This window comes from Protopterus annectens, chromosome 8.part1, assembly GCF_019279795.1.
Source record: "Protopterus annectens isolate FY-2018-M chromosome 8.part1, PAN1.0, whole genome shotgun sequence".
Lineage (NCBI taxonomy): Eukaryota > Metazoa > Chordata > Ceratodontiformes > Protopteridae > Protopterus > Protopterus annectens.
The window spans coordinates 484,183,717-484,202,251 of record NC_056742.1 but is presented as its reverse complement, the minus strand read 5'-3'; the positions used below and the strand labels follow the sequence as shown (position 1 = coordinate 484,202,251).

General features: G+C 42.9%; 1 protein-coding gene across 1 annotated transcript in view; it reads right to left on the bottom strand.

Moving 5' to 3' along the window:
- The window catches only part of CHD9 (chromodomain helicase DNA binding protein 9), a 2,842,495-nt gene that overhangs the window by 1,525,231 nt on the left and 1,298,729 nt on the right, over positions 1-18,535 (bottom strand). The window contains exon 11 of the mRNA XM_044082017.1: positions 16,996-17,117. Coding sequence (XP_043937952.1) covers positions 16,996-17,117 — 122 coding nt within the window. The remainder of the gene's footprint in view (positions 1-16,995; positions 17,118-18,535) is intronic.

Genomic DNA, 18,535 nt, shown 5'->3' with positions numbered 1-18,535 from the left:
ACACCTTTTCCCCCCACCTCTCTAAAGATCTGGAATCTCTCTCTGAAGGTAATGGGTTTTTAGCAGTAGAGGCCTTAATTCCCTTGGGACCCTGTGAAATAGTTTCTGGGTCAGCAGTATGGCTTTTATATAGGAACTGGTGAGAATCAGGAACCCAGTAATACCTGTCCGGATTAACAGGAGCTGGAGGCAAAGAATCAGGATTAAGGCTGGCTTCTGTGTACACATCATCCAATATATCTAAAGCAGGAGGGATAGCCAGAGGCCTACGCTGGGGGAGCAGAAGAAATTCCCTGAGCCTTTTCTTGGAATCTGAGTAATCTTGGCCTTCCCAGTGAAAGTGTTCCCTCAATGTATGCAGGGTTTCCCCAAAAGAGAAGTCCTCAGGAGGGGAGACCAAGGGAATAGACTCCTCTGCATCAGAGTCTTCGAATGGAGAATAGGCACAATCCTGGTCCTCAGATAGTTCTGAGGTAATAGAAGCTTGATCTGAGGAAGGGTAGTCTTCCTGCAATCTGGGCCTTTTGTCAGAGGGGGGTTGAGAACCCCTGATAAGAGTAATCAGATCCTCAGCCATTTTAAGCATCTGTTTTTTAGGCATGGTGCCTTGAGAGGGTGTCTGAGGAACCTGTTTTTTGGTTTTCATGGCTGTTTTAGATTTAGTGAAGGCTTTAATAGAGAAGGAGGAAGGCCTGAAGACCCCTTGAGAAATGGCAGGCCTGTCTAAATTCTGAGTTTCCCCGCCAGGAGTGGCGTAGGTATCTGTAGTAGGAATGGGGGCCGAGGAGCCTGCGACCTTGGGTACTGAAGATACCGGTAATGCACTGTCATCGGTACTCAGGGACTGCGTAGGCACCTCGCTGAGTACCGGAGAACCGGTAGTCGGCCTTAGTGTGGTATCAGTAAGTGGAGCGGACCTCGTACGCCGGTCCTTATCTTTGCGTTTTATGCTCAAAACTGGAGTCGCAGTATCCGACGACATAATATAATTAAATTTTTTGCCAAAAAAGTGGAGGGCTAACTCCGCCCGATGCTTAATAGTGCGTTTGTTGAATCTAGCACAAAAACGGCAGGCCGAGACATCGTGGTCCGGGCCTAAGCAAGGTATACAGTAAGAGTGGAAATCCTTATGCGTTATTTGCTTCCCACATGAAATGCAATTATTAACTTTGTCTGACATCGGTCTGAGGCAAGAAAAGTTTCCTCAACGGGGTACTTAGCTTTCAAGAAGACTTCGGCTGAAATACTTTCGTAAATCTCAGGAGCTGGCAGACCGGCACTTGCGAACTGCTTCTGCTTCGGGCACCGCGCGGCAAGAAAGACTTACGAAAATGGCGTCGGCTGCCTCTTTTATACCCCTGTCGCACTGACGTCAGGGAGGAAGCGACGACAACCGACGCCGGACCTAGACTTTGGAATTCGGCCGACCGAGGACCCGCCTGACGGCAGGATAACCCCATCTGTTATGACTGCAGCTGTATGCACGATGAACATCTGCAACAGTGAATACACTCGAACATCTACATTTATGGTAAGTGTACACAACTATACTATGTTCTTCGTGTTTCAATGTTGCAGTCATTACATTTGGGTAGAGTCCCAAAGCTATGGTTGGGAGGCTGGAACTAGAAAGCAGTAGGAGCGGCTATGAGGCCCTGCAGATCTGCAGTGGCAAAACCTTAAACCTGCCCTAGATTTAGAGTAGTGTGGCCGATGATAATGCTTTGTAAAGGTGTGCACTGAACTCCAAGTAGCCGCCTCTAAAATGTCTCTGGTTGGTACTCCCCTGAGAAAGGCTGCTGAGGTGGCTGCAGCTCTGGTGGAATGAGGCCTAATTCCCTTAGGCACTGGCTTGCCATGGTGTAAGTAGCAGAAACTAATGCAGTGTCCTAACCACTTAGAAATAGTCTGCATTGAGATCAGCTTTCCTTCTGATCCTGCAGCATATGCCACTAGTAATTGCTCTGTCTTCCTGAAAGCTTTGGTTCTGTCCAAGTAGCCTCTAAGCTGTCTGTGTATGTCCAAAGAATGCAGAATTCTCTCCCCCTTGTTCTGTCGATTTGGATAAAAGGTAGGCAGATGGATGGCTTGGTTAAGCGCCACACTGGACCCTACTTTAGGCATAAATGTTGGGTTTGTCCTCAGGAAGACCGTTTGGATGAAAAATGATGAAAGGTTCCACAGCCATGAGTGCCTGTAGCTCTGAAACTTGTCTTGCAGAAGTAATTGCTAAGGGTAGCGCTGTTTTTCAAGATAAAAACTTCATGTCAGCAGTAGCCGCTGGCTCAAAAGGAGATAGGGTGAGTTTTTCCAAGACATAGTTGAGGTCCCATGCAGGTATTGGTAGTCTCCTTGGGGGCCTTAAATTTTTGGCTTCTCTGAGGTACTGCCTTAATAAAGGATGAGAAAAAAGTGGTGGCTCTGTATTGTAATGAGCCGAAATGGCAGAGGCATGAATTTTGATTGATGAAAAAGTTAGGCCTTTGTCCAGCATCTCAGTTAAGTATTGCAAAATATGAGGAAAATTGGGTACCGCTGTATCAGTTCCTTGTGCCTGGTTCCAGGCACAGAATCTCTTCCATTTTCCAGCATAAGACTTTCTAGTACTAGGCCTTTTGGCTTCCAGAATGACATCCATCACAGCTTTATTGAGAGGTGTTTTTTGTATGAGTACATTATCCACCATGCTGCCAAGTTTAATGTCCTGAGTTGGCTGTGCATGATCTGATTGTTTTGCTGGGACAGTAGTCGAGGTATTTGAGGTAAGGGTCAAGGTGGGTATAGAGATAAGTTCCTTAGTATTGGATACCAGTACTGGCGTGGCCAGTCTGGGGCAATCAGTATCATCTTTGGCTTCTCCTGTCTGACTTTTAGGAGCACCTTGGGTAGGAGAGGCAGTGGAGGAAAGGCATACACTGATAAGTTTTTCCAGCTGAAAGATAGGGCGTCCACTTTCCATGTTTGTCTGTGATAAGTCCTTGTGCAGAATCTTTTTAGTTGGTAATTGAGAATGGAGGCAAATAGATCTATGTCCAGGCATCCACATTTCCTTGTTATCATGCTGAAGACTTGTGGATACAGCTTCCACACGTGCGGATCCATAAGGTTTCTGCTTAGTTCATCTGCCAGAGTATTTTCCTTTCCTGGCAGGAATTGTGCCTGCAGATGTACTTGGTAAGTCAAAGCTGTGTCCCACAAGGTCATGGCTAGTCTGCAAAGGGGGTAAGAATGTGTACCCCCCTGCTTGTTTATATACCACATGACCGTGGTGTTGTCTGTCTTTATCAGTAGTTGTCCTGGATGCAGTAGGTCCTTGAAGGCTGTCAGGGCATTTTGAACAGCTAACATCTCTTTTTGATTGATATGCAGATGTATTTGGTTTGAGGACTATGTGCCCTGAATACATCTTCCTGCCATGTGGGCTCCCCAGTCATAGTCTGATGCATCCGTTGTTAGTGTCTGCCTGGCTGGAGGTAATGTGAATGGCTATCCCTTGTTCTGGTGACAAGCCTTTGCCCACCATCGAAACTCCTGCTGCAGACAGGGAATGAGAGTAATGACTGTCTCCAGGCTGTGGCAATGTTGAGTCCAAACACTTTGTAGGTACCACTGAAGTTTCCTCATAGGCAGTCTTGCATATGGAATTAGTATGATGCAGGATGCCATGAAGCCCAAAGCCTGCAGAATTTTTCTTGCAGATAACTGGGTCTTTGTTGCCAACATTTTGAAATAGGTAGTCAGTTGCCTTTGTTTGTCTGGCGTGAGATAAGCCATCTGGGCAGTTGTATTCAAGCTTGCACCCAGGAATGTAATCTCTTGTTTGGGTATTAGTTTTGATTTCTTTTTGTTGACTGTGTACCCTAGGCATGTTAGAAGTCTTTTCACGAACGTCAGATGTTGAAGAAGAATGTCCTTGTTCTCTGCTTGAATGAGACAGTCATCCAAGTAAGGATATATTTGTATTCCTCTTTGTCTGCAGAATGCAATTACTGGTGCCAGGCACTTTGTAAAGACTCTGGGCACAGTAGACAAACCAAAGGGCAGTGCAGAGAATTGGTAATGCATTGAACCTGCCTTGAATCTTAGGTATCTTCTGCATGGTTGTCTGATTGGAACATGCAGGTATGCCTCTTTTAGGTCTAAAGTCACAAGTCAAGCATTCTTGCCCAGCATGGGCAGAAGCTGCTGCAAAGTCAACATTTTGAATTTTGGAATATCCAGGAAAGTGTTCAGAATAGATAGGTCCTGTATCGGCCTCCAGGCCTTGTCCTTTCTGGGCACCAAGAACAGTCTTGAGTAAAAACCTTATCCCTGCTCTTGCTCTGGTACTTGTTGAATGGCCCCCATGTCCATGAGGGATGAGACTTGTTTTTGTGCCTCTGCCCACTGAGTTTTTGGCAGATCTGGCCAGCTGTTTGCCTTTGGCAGAGTATGGAAATGGAACTTGTAGCCTTGTGCCACTATGTTTAGAACCCACTTGTCCTGGGTTATGATGTGCCAATTTTGAGCAAAAAGTGCAAATTTTCCCCCTAAGGGTGCTGCCAGAAGATAAGTGCTTGGTGCAGGCAGGGGGAAGTCATTGAGGCTGTTTTCTGTATGTTTGTGATCTATCTTCTCCAGCTTTGGAGGTAGAAGCACCCCATTGCTTGGGCCTGTAAGAACCTTGCACCTGGGATCTGCCACTAGGGTGTCTGGGTCTGACTCAGGAAAGGACCAATTTTTTGTAGGCCAGTGTCTACTAAACCTAGGTGGCTGTACTTGTAAAAAATCTTTGACAGTTTGCATAGATTTAGCTTTGTCCTCCTTTTTCTTTAACACCTCTTCTGCCTTAACACCAAACAAAGTATCATGCTGTGAAGGTGCATCTAGTAATTTAACTTTAACATGGTCAGGCAGATTTTGTTCCTTTAACCAAGCATGCCTCCTAATTACAGAACCCATAGCTGCGGCCCTGCAGGAGGCCTCCAAAGAATCAAAACCACATTGCAAAGCATGTTTTCCAAATTGTTCTTCAGCATACAATAAATCTTGCATTTCCTTGTTTTCTGTACATTCAGAATTAAACATTTTCTGTTTAAGCAATCCCATGACATGTTGCTGATACTTAAGCATATGAAATTGACAGTTTAAAGCCCTTACAGCCAAAGTTGCAGATGTGTAAACCTTTTTTCCCCATCTATCCAGTGCCTTTGAATCTCTGTCAGAGGGGGTTGGGTTTTTTACCATGGAAGCCTCAACTCCCTTTGGACCCAGTGAAATAGTTTCTGGGTCAGCAGCAGGGTTTTCAAAAAGAAATTTGTGAGAGTCAGGAACCCCGTAATAGCTGTCAGGCTTAACAGGGGCTGGGGGTAAGGAGTCAGGGGTCAGACTAGACTCCGAAAACACATCTACAATGTCTAACACAGGTGGAATGGCTAGAGGCTAGTGCTGAGGTAGGAAAAGAAAATCCCTGAGCCTCTTTTTATATTCTGAAAAATCTTGGCTCTCCCAGTGGAAATGCTCCCTCATGGTATGCAAAGGTTTCCCCAAAAGAATAATCCTCAGGAGGAGATGCTGAAGGTATAGATTCTTCAGCATCAGAATCCTCATAGGGGGGAAGAGAATATCCCTGATCAGAAGAGGGAATCAGAAGATGTAGAAACCTGATCTGAAGATTCATAGTCAGTGTCTTGCCTAGGCCTCTTAACAGGAGAGGGCTGGGAACCCCTGATCAAGGTAATCAAGTCTTTGGCCATTTTGAGCATTTGTTTTTTGGGCATAGAGGCCTGTCCACGTGGCTCTTGAGTTTGTTTCCTTGCTTTAGAAGGTGCTTTAGTCTTTGAAGCTGAAGTTGTTTTAATGTAAAGATGTTTAGGTCTGAATACACCCTCAGAAGCCGGTACCTGCTCAGCGGCTCCGAACCCATCTGAGGGATTAGAGTCCGAGGCTCCAATACCTTGAGTATCCAGCGGCATGGCAGACTCCACGTGGGAGTCGGTAGTGGCCTGCGACTCTAAAGTAGCGGGCGTCAGGGGCTGCGAAAGCGCCTCACTGAGAACCGGCGAACGGCTTAGGAGAAGCTTTGTCATCGGTTTTGGGCCTCGGTTGTTTTTCTCTATCCTTTTCTTTGCATTTTTTGTAAACTCCGGTAGTCGGATGGCTATCCGATAACATTTCAGGATAATTAAACTGGTGTCCAAAAAAGTTTAAAGCAAAATCATACCGACGCTTAACAGTGAGTTGGTTAAATCTAGCACAAAACAGACAACCAGTAATGTTGTGATCAGGGCCTAGGCAAGGAATACAGTAAGAGTGAAAATCCTTATGAGGTATTTGCTTACCACAAGAAATACAATTATTAACTTTTTCTGACATCGGTCTGGAGCAAGAAAAAAGTTTCCCCAACAGGGTACTTAGCTTTACTGAAGACTTTGGATCTGAGACTCAAACACGAAAATCCCAGGAGTCGGCCGGCCGGCACTTGCGAACTGCTTCTGCTTCGGGCACCGCGCGGCAAGAAAGACTGAAGAAAATGGCGTCCGCGACTTCTTTTATACCCCTGATGACCTGACGTCAGGGAAGGGGCGAAAGCGGCCGACACAGGACCCAAGACTTTGGAATTCAGGCCGGCTGAGGGCAAACTGCCAGCAGGATTACCCAAACGTAATGACTGCAACAGTGAAACACAAAGAACATCTGATAGTGCATAGATCCTGCCCTGAAATGTAGGTATTTCCTGCATGAGTCTCTGATAGGGATGTGCAGATAGGCTTCTTTTAGGTCTAGGGTGGCTAACCAGGCATCTTTGGACAGCACAGGAAGAAGCTGCTGAAGGGTGAACATTTTGAATTTTGGTACCACCAGGAAGGTGTTTAGAATGGAAAGATCTAGTATTGGGCACCAAGTACCTTCTTTTCTGGGTACCAGGAAAAGTCTGGAATAGAACCAGTGACCTACCTGTTCTGCAGGAACAGGTTGAATTGCCCTTATGGAGAGCAGGGATTGAACTTGGTTTTGTGCCTCTGCCCACTAGTTTGGAGGAAGGTCTGGGAACCCTTTTGGGGTTGGCAGTGAGTGGAAATAAAATTTGTACCCCTGGGATACAATGTTGAGGGCCCATCGGTCTTTGGTGATGGAGGTCCAGTTTTTTTGCATGATGGGCAAGTTTTCCTCCTAGGGGCACGAGCAGTTGGGCAGAGGTGAGGAGTTGAGAAGTCATTGTGAATTCTTTCCTTAAGGGGGTGGCTTAGCACTCCCTGGTTTTGAAGTGGAAGCACTTCATCGCTTAGATCTCTGCATACCCTGAGAATGTAATCTGGAGGGTCTGTTACCCCTGGGTCTAGTTGGCCTTGAAGGGGCTGGAAAGGACCAATGCTTCAAGGGGCAATGCCTACAGAATCTAGGAGGCTGCATCTGCAAAAAATCTTTGATTGTCTGCATAGATTTGGCTTTTTCTTCCATCTTTTTTAGAACCTCTTCTGCTTTGGTGCCAAACAGATTGTCCTTGTTTAAAGGAGCGTCTAGTAAATTTGATTTGACATGGTCTGGCAAGGTCTGCTCCTTAAGCCAAGCATGCCTTCTCAGTACAGAACCAGAGACTGCTGCCCTGCAAGATGGTTCTAGGGCGTCAAAGCCACATTGCAAAGTATACTTGCTGACTTGGCTTGCAGAATGCATAAGCTCTTATAATGCTTTATTTTCTGCACAGTTTGTAAAGGTAGATAATTTTTGCTTAATAAGTTCCATAATATGTTGTTGGTATTTCAGCATGTGAAACTGGCAATTCAATGCCCTAATGGCGAGAGTTGCAGAGGTGTATACTTTTTTACCCCATCTGTCTAAAGCTCGGGAATCCCTGTCTGAAGGGGTGGGATTCTTAGCTGCAGTTGCTTTTATACCTTTAGGCCCCTGGGAAATGACCTTTGGGTCAGCAGTAGGATTTTTGAAAAGAAATTTATGAGAGTCAGGGACTCTGTAGTACCTGTCTGGTTTCCTTGGAGCAAGGAGTAAAGTATCAGGAGTTAGACTGGATTCCATAAAGACATCATCCAGAACTGGAGGTATTGCTAAAGGTCTATGTTGTGGCAAATCTAAAAATTCTCCGAGTCTCTTTTTGGACTGAGGATAGTCTTGGCATTCCCAGTGGAAATGCTCTCTTAAAATATGTAGGTTTGCACCAAAAGAAAAATCCTCTGGAGGGGAATGGATTCCTCTGCATCTGAATCCTCATAAGCAGATAAAGGCATGTCTTCATATTCAGAAACCTCAGAGTCGGACTCTTGGTCTGTTAAAGCTGCTGGAGACAGACCTCTTTTTCTTTTAGCAAGGAGAAGGCTGGCTTCCCCTAATCAGCATAATCAGGTCTTCTGCCATTTTAAGCATTTGATGTTGTTGCAAAGAAGCAGGTACTTGAGTTTGGGTCGTCGGTTTTTTAGGCATAGCTTGTACTCTTGGCCTTAGAAACTCAGTAGTTTTAGGCAGAACTGAAGACGCAAAAGAAGTCTTCAGTTTGTGTTGAATATCGGTAGGGCGAAGAACTTCCTCGGAAGCTGGTGCCTGCACAGCGGCTCCAGACCCATCCAAGGTAGAGACATCCGCAGGTTCCGTAGCCAAAAAAGTCTTGCGGCATACTGGACTCCGAATCGGTATCGGTAGCGGCCTGCGAATCCATCGAAGCGGGCATCAGGGGCTGCGAAAGCACCTCATTGAGTACCGGCAGTTTTGGACCTGTGCGGTCTGTCTTTATCCTTACATTTTTTCGGAAGATCGGTAGTCGGATGGCTTACTGAAGCCATTTCGTACTACGGAGATCGGGAGTGAAAGTATTTAGCAACAATAAGTGTCCGATGATGAACATCTCGGGTTTTGATCAAAGCAGAAAACTAACAGCGAGGTACGTCGTGGTCTGGGCCTAAACAGGTGACGCAGTAAGAATGGAAATCTCAGTGTGGTATTTGCTTTCCACAGGTGAGACAACTGTTAACTTTTTCTGACATCGGTTAGAGCAAGAAAAAAGGATCCCCAACGGGGTACTTAGCTTTAGAAGACTTCAATTTGATTTAGTTCGGAAACGAAAACTCAGGTAGTGGCCGACCGGCACTGGTGCGAACTCCTTCTGCTTCGGGCTCCTTGGCAAGAAAAACTGATGTAATGGCGTTGGCTGGCTGTTTTTATACCCCTGACGGACCTGACATTAGTCCTGAAATGACAGCAGTCGACGCAGAAATACTAAGTCTCTGGTATTTAGGCCAAGTGAGGGCTACCTGCAGGCAAATAACCCAAGCGTGATGACTGCAACAGTGAAACACGAAGAACATCCAATGTATCTGGTGCAAATAAATCAGGATAGTAAGGTAACAGTGCGTTGAGGCTAAGCAGACATATGAGACACATTGCTTTTAATCTGAAACCAACAAAAGCCCAACACCACGTTAAGTACGTATTTAGGAATATTTACAGAGACCAATTTGTTCTCCTCATTTAAATTGTGTAGCAAGGTGGGGGGCAGCACGTTATAGCTCAAAATCAGAGTCCCACTCAGCTCAAATATTTCAAAATACACACCTAATTTAAAATTAACTTAAAGATCATGTGCATGTCAGCGGAATTATATGCAGCTCTTGCATTTCGTTCTGCCATAACACAGAAGCTTGCTGGTGGCTGCTGGCAGTTCCATTCCTATTTTTCACATAAAACAAATATTTACTATGAAAAATAGGACATGTTGGAAATGCATTATCACAGCAAATCTTTTTCCCTCTTCATCCTGCGCAGCTGTCATAAAAATAAGTAACTGATGCCCAGTCATGGTCAGAAGTCAAGTCCTTGCTTCCACATAGTGCAGTTGCAGTTAAAATACAAAAAAAAATTTAACTAAATGTTGCTGACATACCCATTTTCCGTAAAAAAAAACAAGTACTAATGGGAAATGATACATCACTGTTTATTTACTGGTTTGTTTCTGATTTTGCTTGTTGTTCGTAAGGGATAACACATCACTGAAGTAAGAATTTCACAAAGTCAGATGCCAACCACAGAGACAATGCTAACATTTATGGGATACAGCTGTATTCATTAAGTATTACCCTTGTACAGGAGTCTGGTGTTTGACTTTGCCGCATAATGTTTACAAGCCATAAAGGTACAAACACAAGAAACTGTAAGCACCTAAACCCCTAACTTCAAGTCCTCACAATGCTAAGTGTGATGACATAGTTTGAAACAGACATGCTAACAGTGCCTAAAAATGCAGGAATTTTATGAAGGGAATCTTTCATACACCCACACATGGACCGGCATTGATTTTATTTTATTTTTTTATTAAAAACTTTTTTCAGAGCTGCCCTTTTACATTCGTTGATGGCAACATGTAAGCAGGTCTGACTTCATACGATCTTTAAATACAGAGAACCTTTAGACAGAGTTGTCATTTAAGGCAGTAAAATGGAAATTACAAGGCTAGATAAAGTTCTGATGTAAATTCTCCTAATAGCGTTTACAGCATACAGCATACCCAGAGTGAAAAATGCCTTACCTAGTAGGGAGGGCAGCCTGATATACAATCTCCCATTAGCTCTTACTGAGAAGGCCAATGATCATGGATATTGGGCTTTAATTACCGAGTTATACTCCTAAAGACCACCATTAAAAGTTAAAAGTGCAGGGAGTGAGCTGGCACAGGGTTTTTTTTTTAAGTGATGTAAGCTGAGGTCTTTTCAATCAAAATAAGGCTCTTAAATCTGTCTCGAGTCAAATGAGGGTGGTTAACCCTTTGTTACATTCTAATGAGGGACAGAAATAGCTGAATCCAAAATTGATACATTAAAATACTTAACGATCTTGTGCTACAGGATGTAAAACAAAGCACCTAAGAATTCTTTCTTGCATTACGTATTCGTGACAAATTCAGACAACTTACAGACTTGTACTCTGATGTGGACATGCATAACATTTAAACAGCAATTAGACAATCGTGCCTGGGATGTTAACTATGCCCAAAGAAAGTGCTGCAGGACATTATCAGGTATGTAGTCAAACTATCCTCCCAAGAAAAATAATTTCTCTTGTCCAATTAGGTACCATATGCAGCTATCAACTGCTCAGAAATATGTTGGACTTCAAACTGCTCTATTAATTTCTGAAAGTATTGCAACTAAAACAAATGAAACAATAAACAAGTTTTCCAACTTAAAAATGTGTCCTATTCAACACTGACTGCGTTAAACTCATGCAGTTTCCCTTGAGAGAACTTTAGAGCATTTACGAAACTAACTAAAACCTACCATTTCACAATCATGTGGACACAACTTCTAAGGTCTTACAACCAGTCAACAATGCCTACAATTGCTATACTACAAGACCTAAGAAAATACAATGTTTTTTAACATCTTTATTCAACACAATATTTGTTAAAGTGACATTACAATTAAATTATTGTGGCAGGGCTAGCCACCCGGCAGTGTAAACCTTGGCTCGAGATGATTGTCACTGTTGAAGTGACACCCGTCCCCATGTGTAAAATGGGAAAAAGGGGTTGAGGATGGATGGATTACAATTAAGCTACTCACCTAGGCACTTTTTCTGTAAACCATCTCATTACTACACTAAATGAAAAGTGGTTACCCACTACTGACAAGTCACTTTCGATTCAATACTCTCAACATTTAAACTTCTTAATGAAAGGTACAGCTCACCTTTGGCTCTCAAACTTATTGAGCATAAATCCACCTACAATATTAGAATTTTAAGGCTCATACACTAAACAGATTTATCTAACCACTGGGAAGAGATCATTTCATAAATTCACTCCAACCACTTAAAACTCCTTACATAATGACATGACAGCTGTAGATAACTGCATTGTTTTTAATACAGCAGAAATGTCACTTACCCCAGGAATACAAATGGATAAGCGTTACAGATGTCGGTTGGTAATACTAACAGTAACTGTCACCACAAGGTCAGGCTCCAAACACTAGCTCTTGATATTTGTTTAACTCTCCTCTCCTTCTCAGAGTCCTAATATAACCTTTGTAATTATGTGCTTCTAACTGGGTGTATGATATTTGCTAATTTGACTTTTTTATATTTTTATTAGAGAGTATATATTGTGTAAATAAGTTTCATTGGCTTTGGTCTGTAACAGCTTGTCTCTCAAATATTTAACTTAAATCGTATTCTCTGTATTAGTGACTTCAACCAGTTGTCACGTTTTACGACATCGTGTCTTGCGTTATGGCCCATGCTGTGGCTTAACCAATTCACCAGTTAAACAAGTAAATAAAGACTTACAACTTAAACAACTGCTAAAAAAACATGTGCCATTTTAAACAGCAGCATGCTCATATAGGTAACCCACAAAGATATTCTTTTTTTAATAACTGGACTTACATAGTCTACATATAATATATGAACTAATGGGCATTAACATGCAATGCTAATGCTAAAGTTAAAACATTTTTATGTACCTGCTCCCTGTAGACTATTAGACCATCTCAGTCAAACTGCCCATACATCCCCACATACAGAGGCATGAGCACACCAACGGGGCTCTCAATGAGGCAATTTGCAGGAATGGTTTTGTTGTTTGCAGCCCTAACACCAGCCGGGCATGTTCACTAACACACTCAGGGTTTAAAGAGCAATGGGAAACAGTGAGAGTATGTCGCTCACTTTTGTGAGAGATATGTAAACCCTCAGGACAATTGGATAATCACATCTCCCTTGAAGCCACTGCACCAACCCAAGGATTTAGCCATGTGAATGTACACCCTGGGAAAGCACTCTGGCAGCTAACACCCCCCACTCCCCCAGAAAGGCAAACCACAAAGGCCAAGTCACTCCTCATACACGATCCAATATGTGCCTGATCAGCTAAATGAACTCGGATCATCTTTGCCAAAGGTCTACTTGTGAACTCCCCACAGATGAATCAAATCTTGGAAGACTCCTATTCAGCTTCCATTCATGAAGGTCCGGCCTTTGCCCTGTTCAGCTTGTCTGCCACACAGATTTGCTCTGACAGAATATAGGATATAACTAGAGAGTGATACAGTGCTGTAAAACTACATCTCATGCTAAAATGGCTAGTTTGCATAGTGGGCGAGATCAGGTTTCTCCCTGCCTGTTAATTTACAGCATCACTGTGGTACTGTCTGTAACGACTTGAAGAGATCTTGGGGCCAAAGATGATTCCGAGAGTAGTGCGTCTTGAAAGAGCAATTATCTTTTATGTTAATGTGCTCTGGTCTGTCCTTGTTGGCCCAGATACCTTACACATTTATCTCCCTTGATATTGTTCCACGAGCAAAACCTGAGGTGTCTGTGGTGACTGACAGCTTTAGAGCAAGAGGAGAAAAAGGGGAGACCTGGATTTAAGGATATTTAACGTCTCATCAACTGATTTCTCCTCTTGCAAACCCCAGACGTAGAATTTGAAAAGATAACGGGTGTTAGTGTTAGGACCAAAGAGACTTCAGCTACCACTGCATCTTTCTCATGTAGAGTCTGACAAAAGGTATCATGAGAATCATGGATGCCATAACACCCATAGTCCTGAAGTATTACCACACAGTGGCAGAAGTCTGAGTGGAAAGCACCTGGAACAGATCTAAATATAGACACTTTTTTCCTTTGGAAGAAAAGCTCTTTGTACTGAGGAGTCTAGCAGACACCCCAGGAGCACAATGGAGCAAAAAAAAAAAAAAGACTTCTGAATGCTCTCTTGGAATCACAGTCTGTGTAGGAGATCCCTCACTTAAGTGAGAGATTCCTGGCACTTTGAAAAAAAAGACTCTGCAAAAATATGCCAGTCTAAATATGGACTCTGCAACAATAAGGACATGGACTAAATATGGAACCTTTTGGACACCTTGTTGCCTGCAATAAGCTATGATGAGAGCCAAAAACTTTGTGAACACTCTTGGACCAGTGGACATTCCAAAGGGTAAGGCAGAGAATGACAATCTGATCCAGACGCAATAAAGCCTTAAGAAACACCTGAAATCTGGATGAATAGGAACGTGATAAGCATCTTTTAAATCTAAGGTAACTAAAAAACTTAAATGAGGAAGAAGGGGTAACAGTTGTAAAGTGAAAGTATTTTGAACTTTGAGCACTATGGCATAATGGTTAGGAAGGAATGGGAAGGAGGAACTGTGTCCATTACTCCCAGTGATAGCATGTGCTGCAGGACAGGTGGAAACTGAAGGGATTTATGTGGAAGATGTGAAGGAATTCCATGAAAAGGGGGCATGTCTTCCCAATGCCACTTATAACCTTGCTGGGATCAGCCTCAGAATCTGAAACAATCTGTTACCAAAGAAAGAAACAGTACTACAGACTTTCTGGAACGGAAAAGGGACTGCAAGGAGGGGGGGGGGAGGTCTCATATAGTCATTCCATCTTATCTGACTGTCCTTTGTTCGGGGAGGGGGTCTGCTTTCTTTTTGGAACCTCCCTGCCATTTTTTTAAATATCTGCTTATCAGCATTCTGCTGAGACTGTTTGTTTCTTGCCAAACTGGATAAGAGAGCAGCAAATCTCTTGGAAAATTTGGAGGAGAAGGACTGAAAAATTTGAGTGATTCCCTAAAGCAATTTACCTTTTTCATCACATTTTTGATAACCTCTGCAGCAGTGGGTCCAAAAACTATATCTCCACCCAAAGGAAAATTAAATAGATCTTCTTTTTATGACTTCTGAGGTTCTGAAAATGTAGCGAGGCAAGCCTCCTCAGCACAGTACCAGTGATTACAACGCTGGATGCAGTACCTACAGTCATATATGCACTTTAAACAATAAGTAGTGACCTTAGAAATGGAAGAAACATAACCACACACAGTAGATTTTCCCTCTCAACAGGGAACTACAGATAAAATATTCCACATACTTTCACAATTAGTCAGAATGAACTTTAACATACAAGCCTGATAAATTAAAATTTTAAAAATCAAAGTTGCAGATGCATACGTTTTTTTTCCCAAAACTTAGCTGCTTTATCTATCCTTGTCTGAAGCAGAAGGATTAGAATTAATAAAATGTTTGGCAGCAGCTGAATTAACTAAAGCTATAGGTGCTGGGCCAAGTTTAATTTAAGTGTATAAAAATTTGAAAAACTGAGGAATGTCATACACTCCATTTTTTTTAGATGCAGCAGACTGGCAATCAGGGAAATCCCAGACTGTGACAAACTGATCTCCCAATGCTAACAGCACTGGTGGGAATGGGTAAAGGTTCTAGGAATTCGAGTTGTAACAACTCACTGTATTTTCTGAGGGACTGAGAAACCTAAGTGTTATCCCACTGAAAACACTAGCACATTCTGGAAGAGGTTTCACAGAAAGAATTCCACACAGAGAGAATTATATAAATCTTCTCAGAATTTGAAACAGAAACCAGAGGAGAAAAAAAACGCATTTGCTCCTTCACAATCATCTACAGTTTCCATTTCTTGAACCTCTTCATGGAAAGAGGAATCCCTTTTTCTTTGACCAGAAACTATCTTACAAGAAGGGACAAGGGCTTGGTTAAGACCCTACATTAAGCCCAATAAATTACTCCTGTCTGCAGTAAATGACACAAGTGAAGATAAATGTTTAGTTTTCTTTTTTTGACAGGAAACTTGAAAAACACAGTATTGCAGAAGCGGCTTTCTTGGGGACAGGCACAACATTCTAAGTGGGGGCATACTGCCTATTCCTTCTTGCAGGACTGACACAAGTGGCTCCCCCTTGCCCACTGACAGGACCCCAACAGCCCCAGGGGACATGACTAACTAAGACTCTATGGTGGATGTACGGACTAGACTAGAGGGCTATGGCTAACCAGGGGGGGTACCTTTCCTGCCCCACTTCCCAAGACAGACAAGAGTTGGTCTCTCTTGCCCACTGAGGGGACCCCAATAGCCCCAGAAAACGTGGCTAATCCGAAGTCCATAACAGATGTATGGACTACACCAGAAGGATCTAATTAAGCAGGTCACTTTCCATGCAACTTCTCCCAAGACTGACAAGAGTGTCTGTCCCTTGGTCACTGAGGGGACAGCAATAGCAGCAAAGGATCTAACTAACCCTCAGTCCACAGTGGCAGTATGAACATCATCACTAAGGGATACAAGAAAAAGAATGGCCTGAAAAGCCAGCTCTGATTACAGTTGAGTCACCTACCTATGGCTGAAGCAAATTACTAGCTTGCTGTGGTGACAAAGGCTGCTTAATCTGGAAGAAGGTCAGACTGGGGGACTGATATTTAGTTTCCCGATCAAGCCAAAAAACTGTGTTTATTTCTCAGGGAAGTTTAACAGCAGCAGTCGTTAAAACAGGAAAGTAGCAAAAAAAGTAACTTGCCCTCAGAAAAACATGGTAAAAAGTACTTTAAACATTTTCTCTAGTGCCAAAAAGTAAAATAGGCAGTTTATCTACAGAAAAGAGTATGTTTACACAAACAAACTTTATTCATAGTAAAACAGTCTGCTCCCATTTAAAAGTGCATAAAAGTCATGAGACAGTAAAGAAAATACTTTTCCCCTAGCTTTTTTAAAAAAAGTAACTTTTCACAAGTAAAAGAGTAATGTGGAAGGTTTTCTTCCCTGAAAGGAACATCTGTCCAGCAATGGAACAGCGTAACTTGACAGTCAATCCTTGAAAGCCCACGTAGGACTATTCTCAGAAACAGGAAAGGTCTGAAGGGCTTGGTGCCCAAATCTGACTTTTCAGTCCGCTCAGCTCTATGCAGGACATATCCCAAATAGCTAAGGCTGCTGCAGCACTGATCTACATGAAGTGCACACTTATAGAATGCTAACATAAAAATAAACTGGCGTTTCATACTTACACAATAAGAAAAGAAATTCAAAATGACATGCTGATACTTGGTGGAAAGACAAACATCCTTTCTTCATCCTGGGCATGCATCACATTATGAAACTTCAGTTCAGTAGATTTCAAGCTGCTGTTTAACAGTTTAAATGGAAAAAAACATCAAGATATGAGTGACAAAAAAAAAAAAAAAATCATACCTGTTATACCAGTTAAACAGTAACCAGTTTAGTCCCTCTAACTGGTACTCCCTGAGCTGGTTGCCATTTTTATATTCTCTGGACTCTCCTATCTTCTTCCAAGCATTAACTGGAGGTCGGTCCTTACAAAATAAAAGAAAACACACCAATAGCAATCAATTATTTTCTGAAGCTTAAGAAGCATGTTTTCATAATGTTAGAACAAAATGCAAAGCTAAGCTGTTACATTTTGCTAAACAAAAAAATCCAAACATCTGTATTTCAAAGACAACACTACATATATACATATTTCAACATAAACCAAAAATTCCCAATCTCTTCCCAACTAAATCCTTCAGAAAACAACCCAACTAAATCCTTCAGAAAACAAGAGACGTACTAACAATATCAACTGACTTGCATGAAAGCTTTCTACAGTGAATAACTGATGGGATTTCGTCTTTTCTTATCCACAGCATGACACAAGATTAAAGCTCTGTCTGGATCTAGTGTCTAGGGTACATGTCCTTTAATCAGCACAAGTTGGCATCATTCACTAACTATAGACAGGCCTTTCAGCCTCTATGCTCCCCAGTTCAAACCCCATGCACTGAAGTACAACCAAAAAACCGCAGAAATAATAAGCACCCAAAATAATTCACCTGCAGGACTTAAAGGAAAACCTATTTGCAGAAGCAGAATGAAAAGGTTGTCTAGACACAGCTGGTCAGGGGATACAAGTACCGAATGAAAAAGGCCTTCTCACATAGCAAGTGATACAGTGTAGCAGTTCCGTGGGCACAACAGTGAAATCCTGACTGCAAACTAGTCGTTCAGAGTCTGAATAGCAGCTCAGGCACCTGGTGAAGCCTGCTGGGAGGGAGAAGGGAATGAACCTGCTTGACTCGCTCTCTCATCTCTCTCTCTCGGTAAGGAGGGAAGCAGATGCCTGGAAATACAAGCTAGCAGGTGTTTCCTTGCTGGAGACTCAGGAAATGTGCACAAGTGTCTGTTCTGTGATGACAGTCATCTACAAGCTTACCCTATTTGAAGAAGTGAGAAGTAGTCATTTCCTCCAATGAAACTCTCACTCAGCATGAGCAAGGAAGTTGGGGCTTAATCCCAATCCATCAAGAAAGAAAGCACTAATCACAGCACCCAACTCTTGCCCAACAATGGCTTGGTCACAGAGTTGATGGTCAAAGTCAACAAGGGGGAAAAATAAAAGAAATAGTGCCTACATAATCAGTTGCATTTGACTTTGAAGGCTTTCTACACCAGCAATTTCTGGGGGGGGGGGGGGACGACGACACTCAAGCAAAGGCTCTCAAGTACAGAAGCAGAAAGCCTTGGCTGCTGTGTTCCAGGTGATTTGAGTTTGATTAACAGATCTAGGTGCTAGAAGCCTAGCTGGGAAGGATGGAAGTGAGAGGATGAAACTGGAACACACATCTCAAACAGTGGGGTGTGACAAGGCCCCACTGTCAGCATATTTGTGGCAGAACAGCAACAGCTTGTCCCTTAGGGCACCACACCAGTCAAAGCAAACAATGTGCTATGT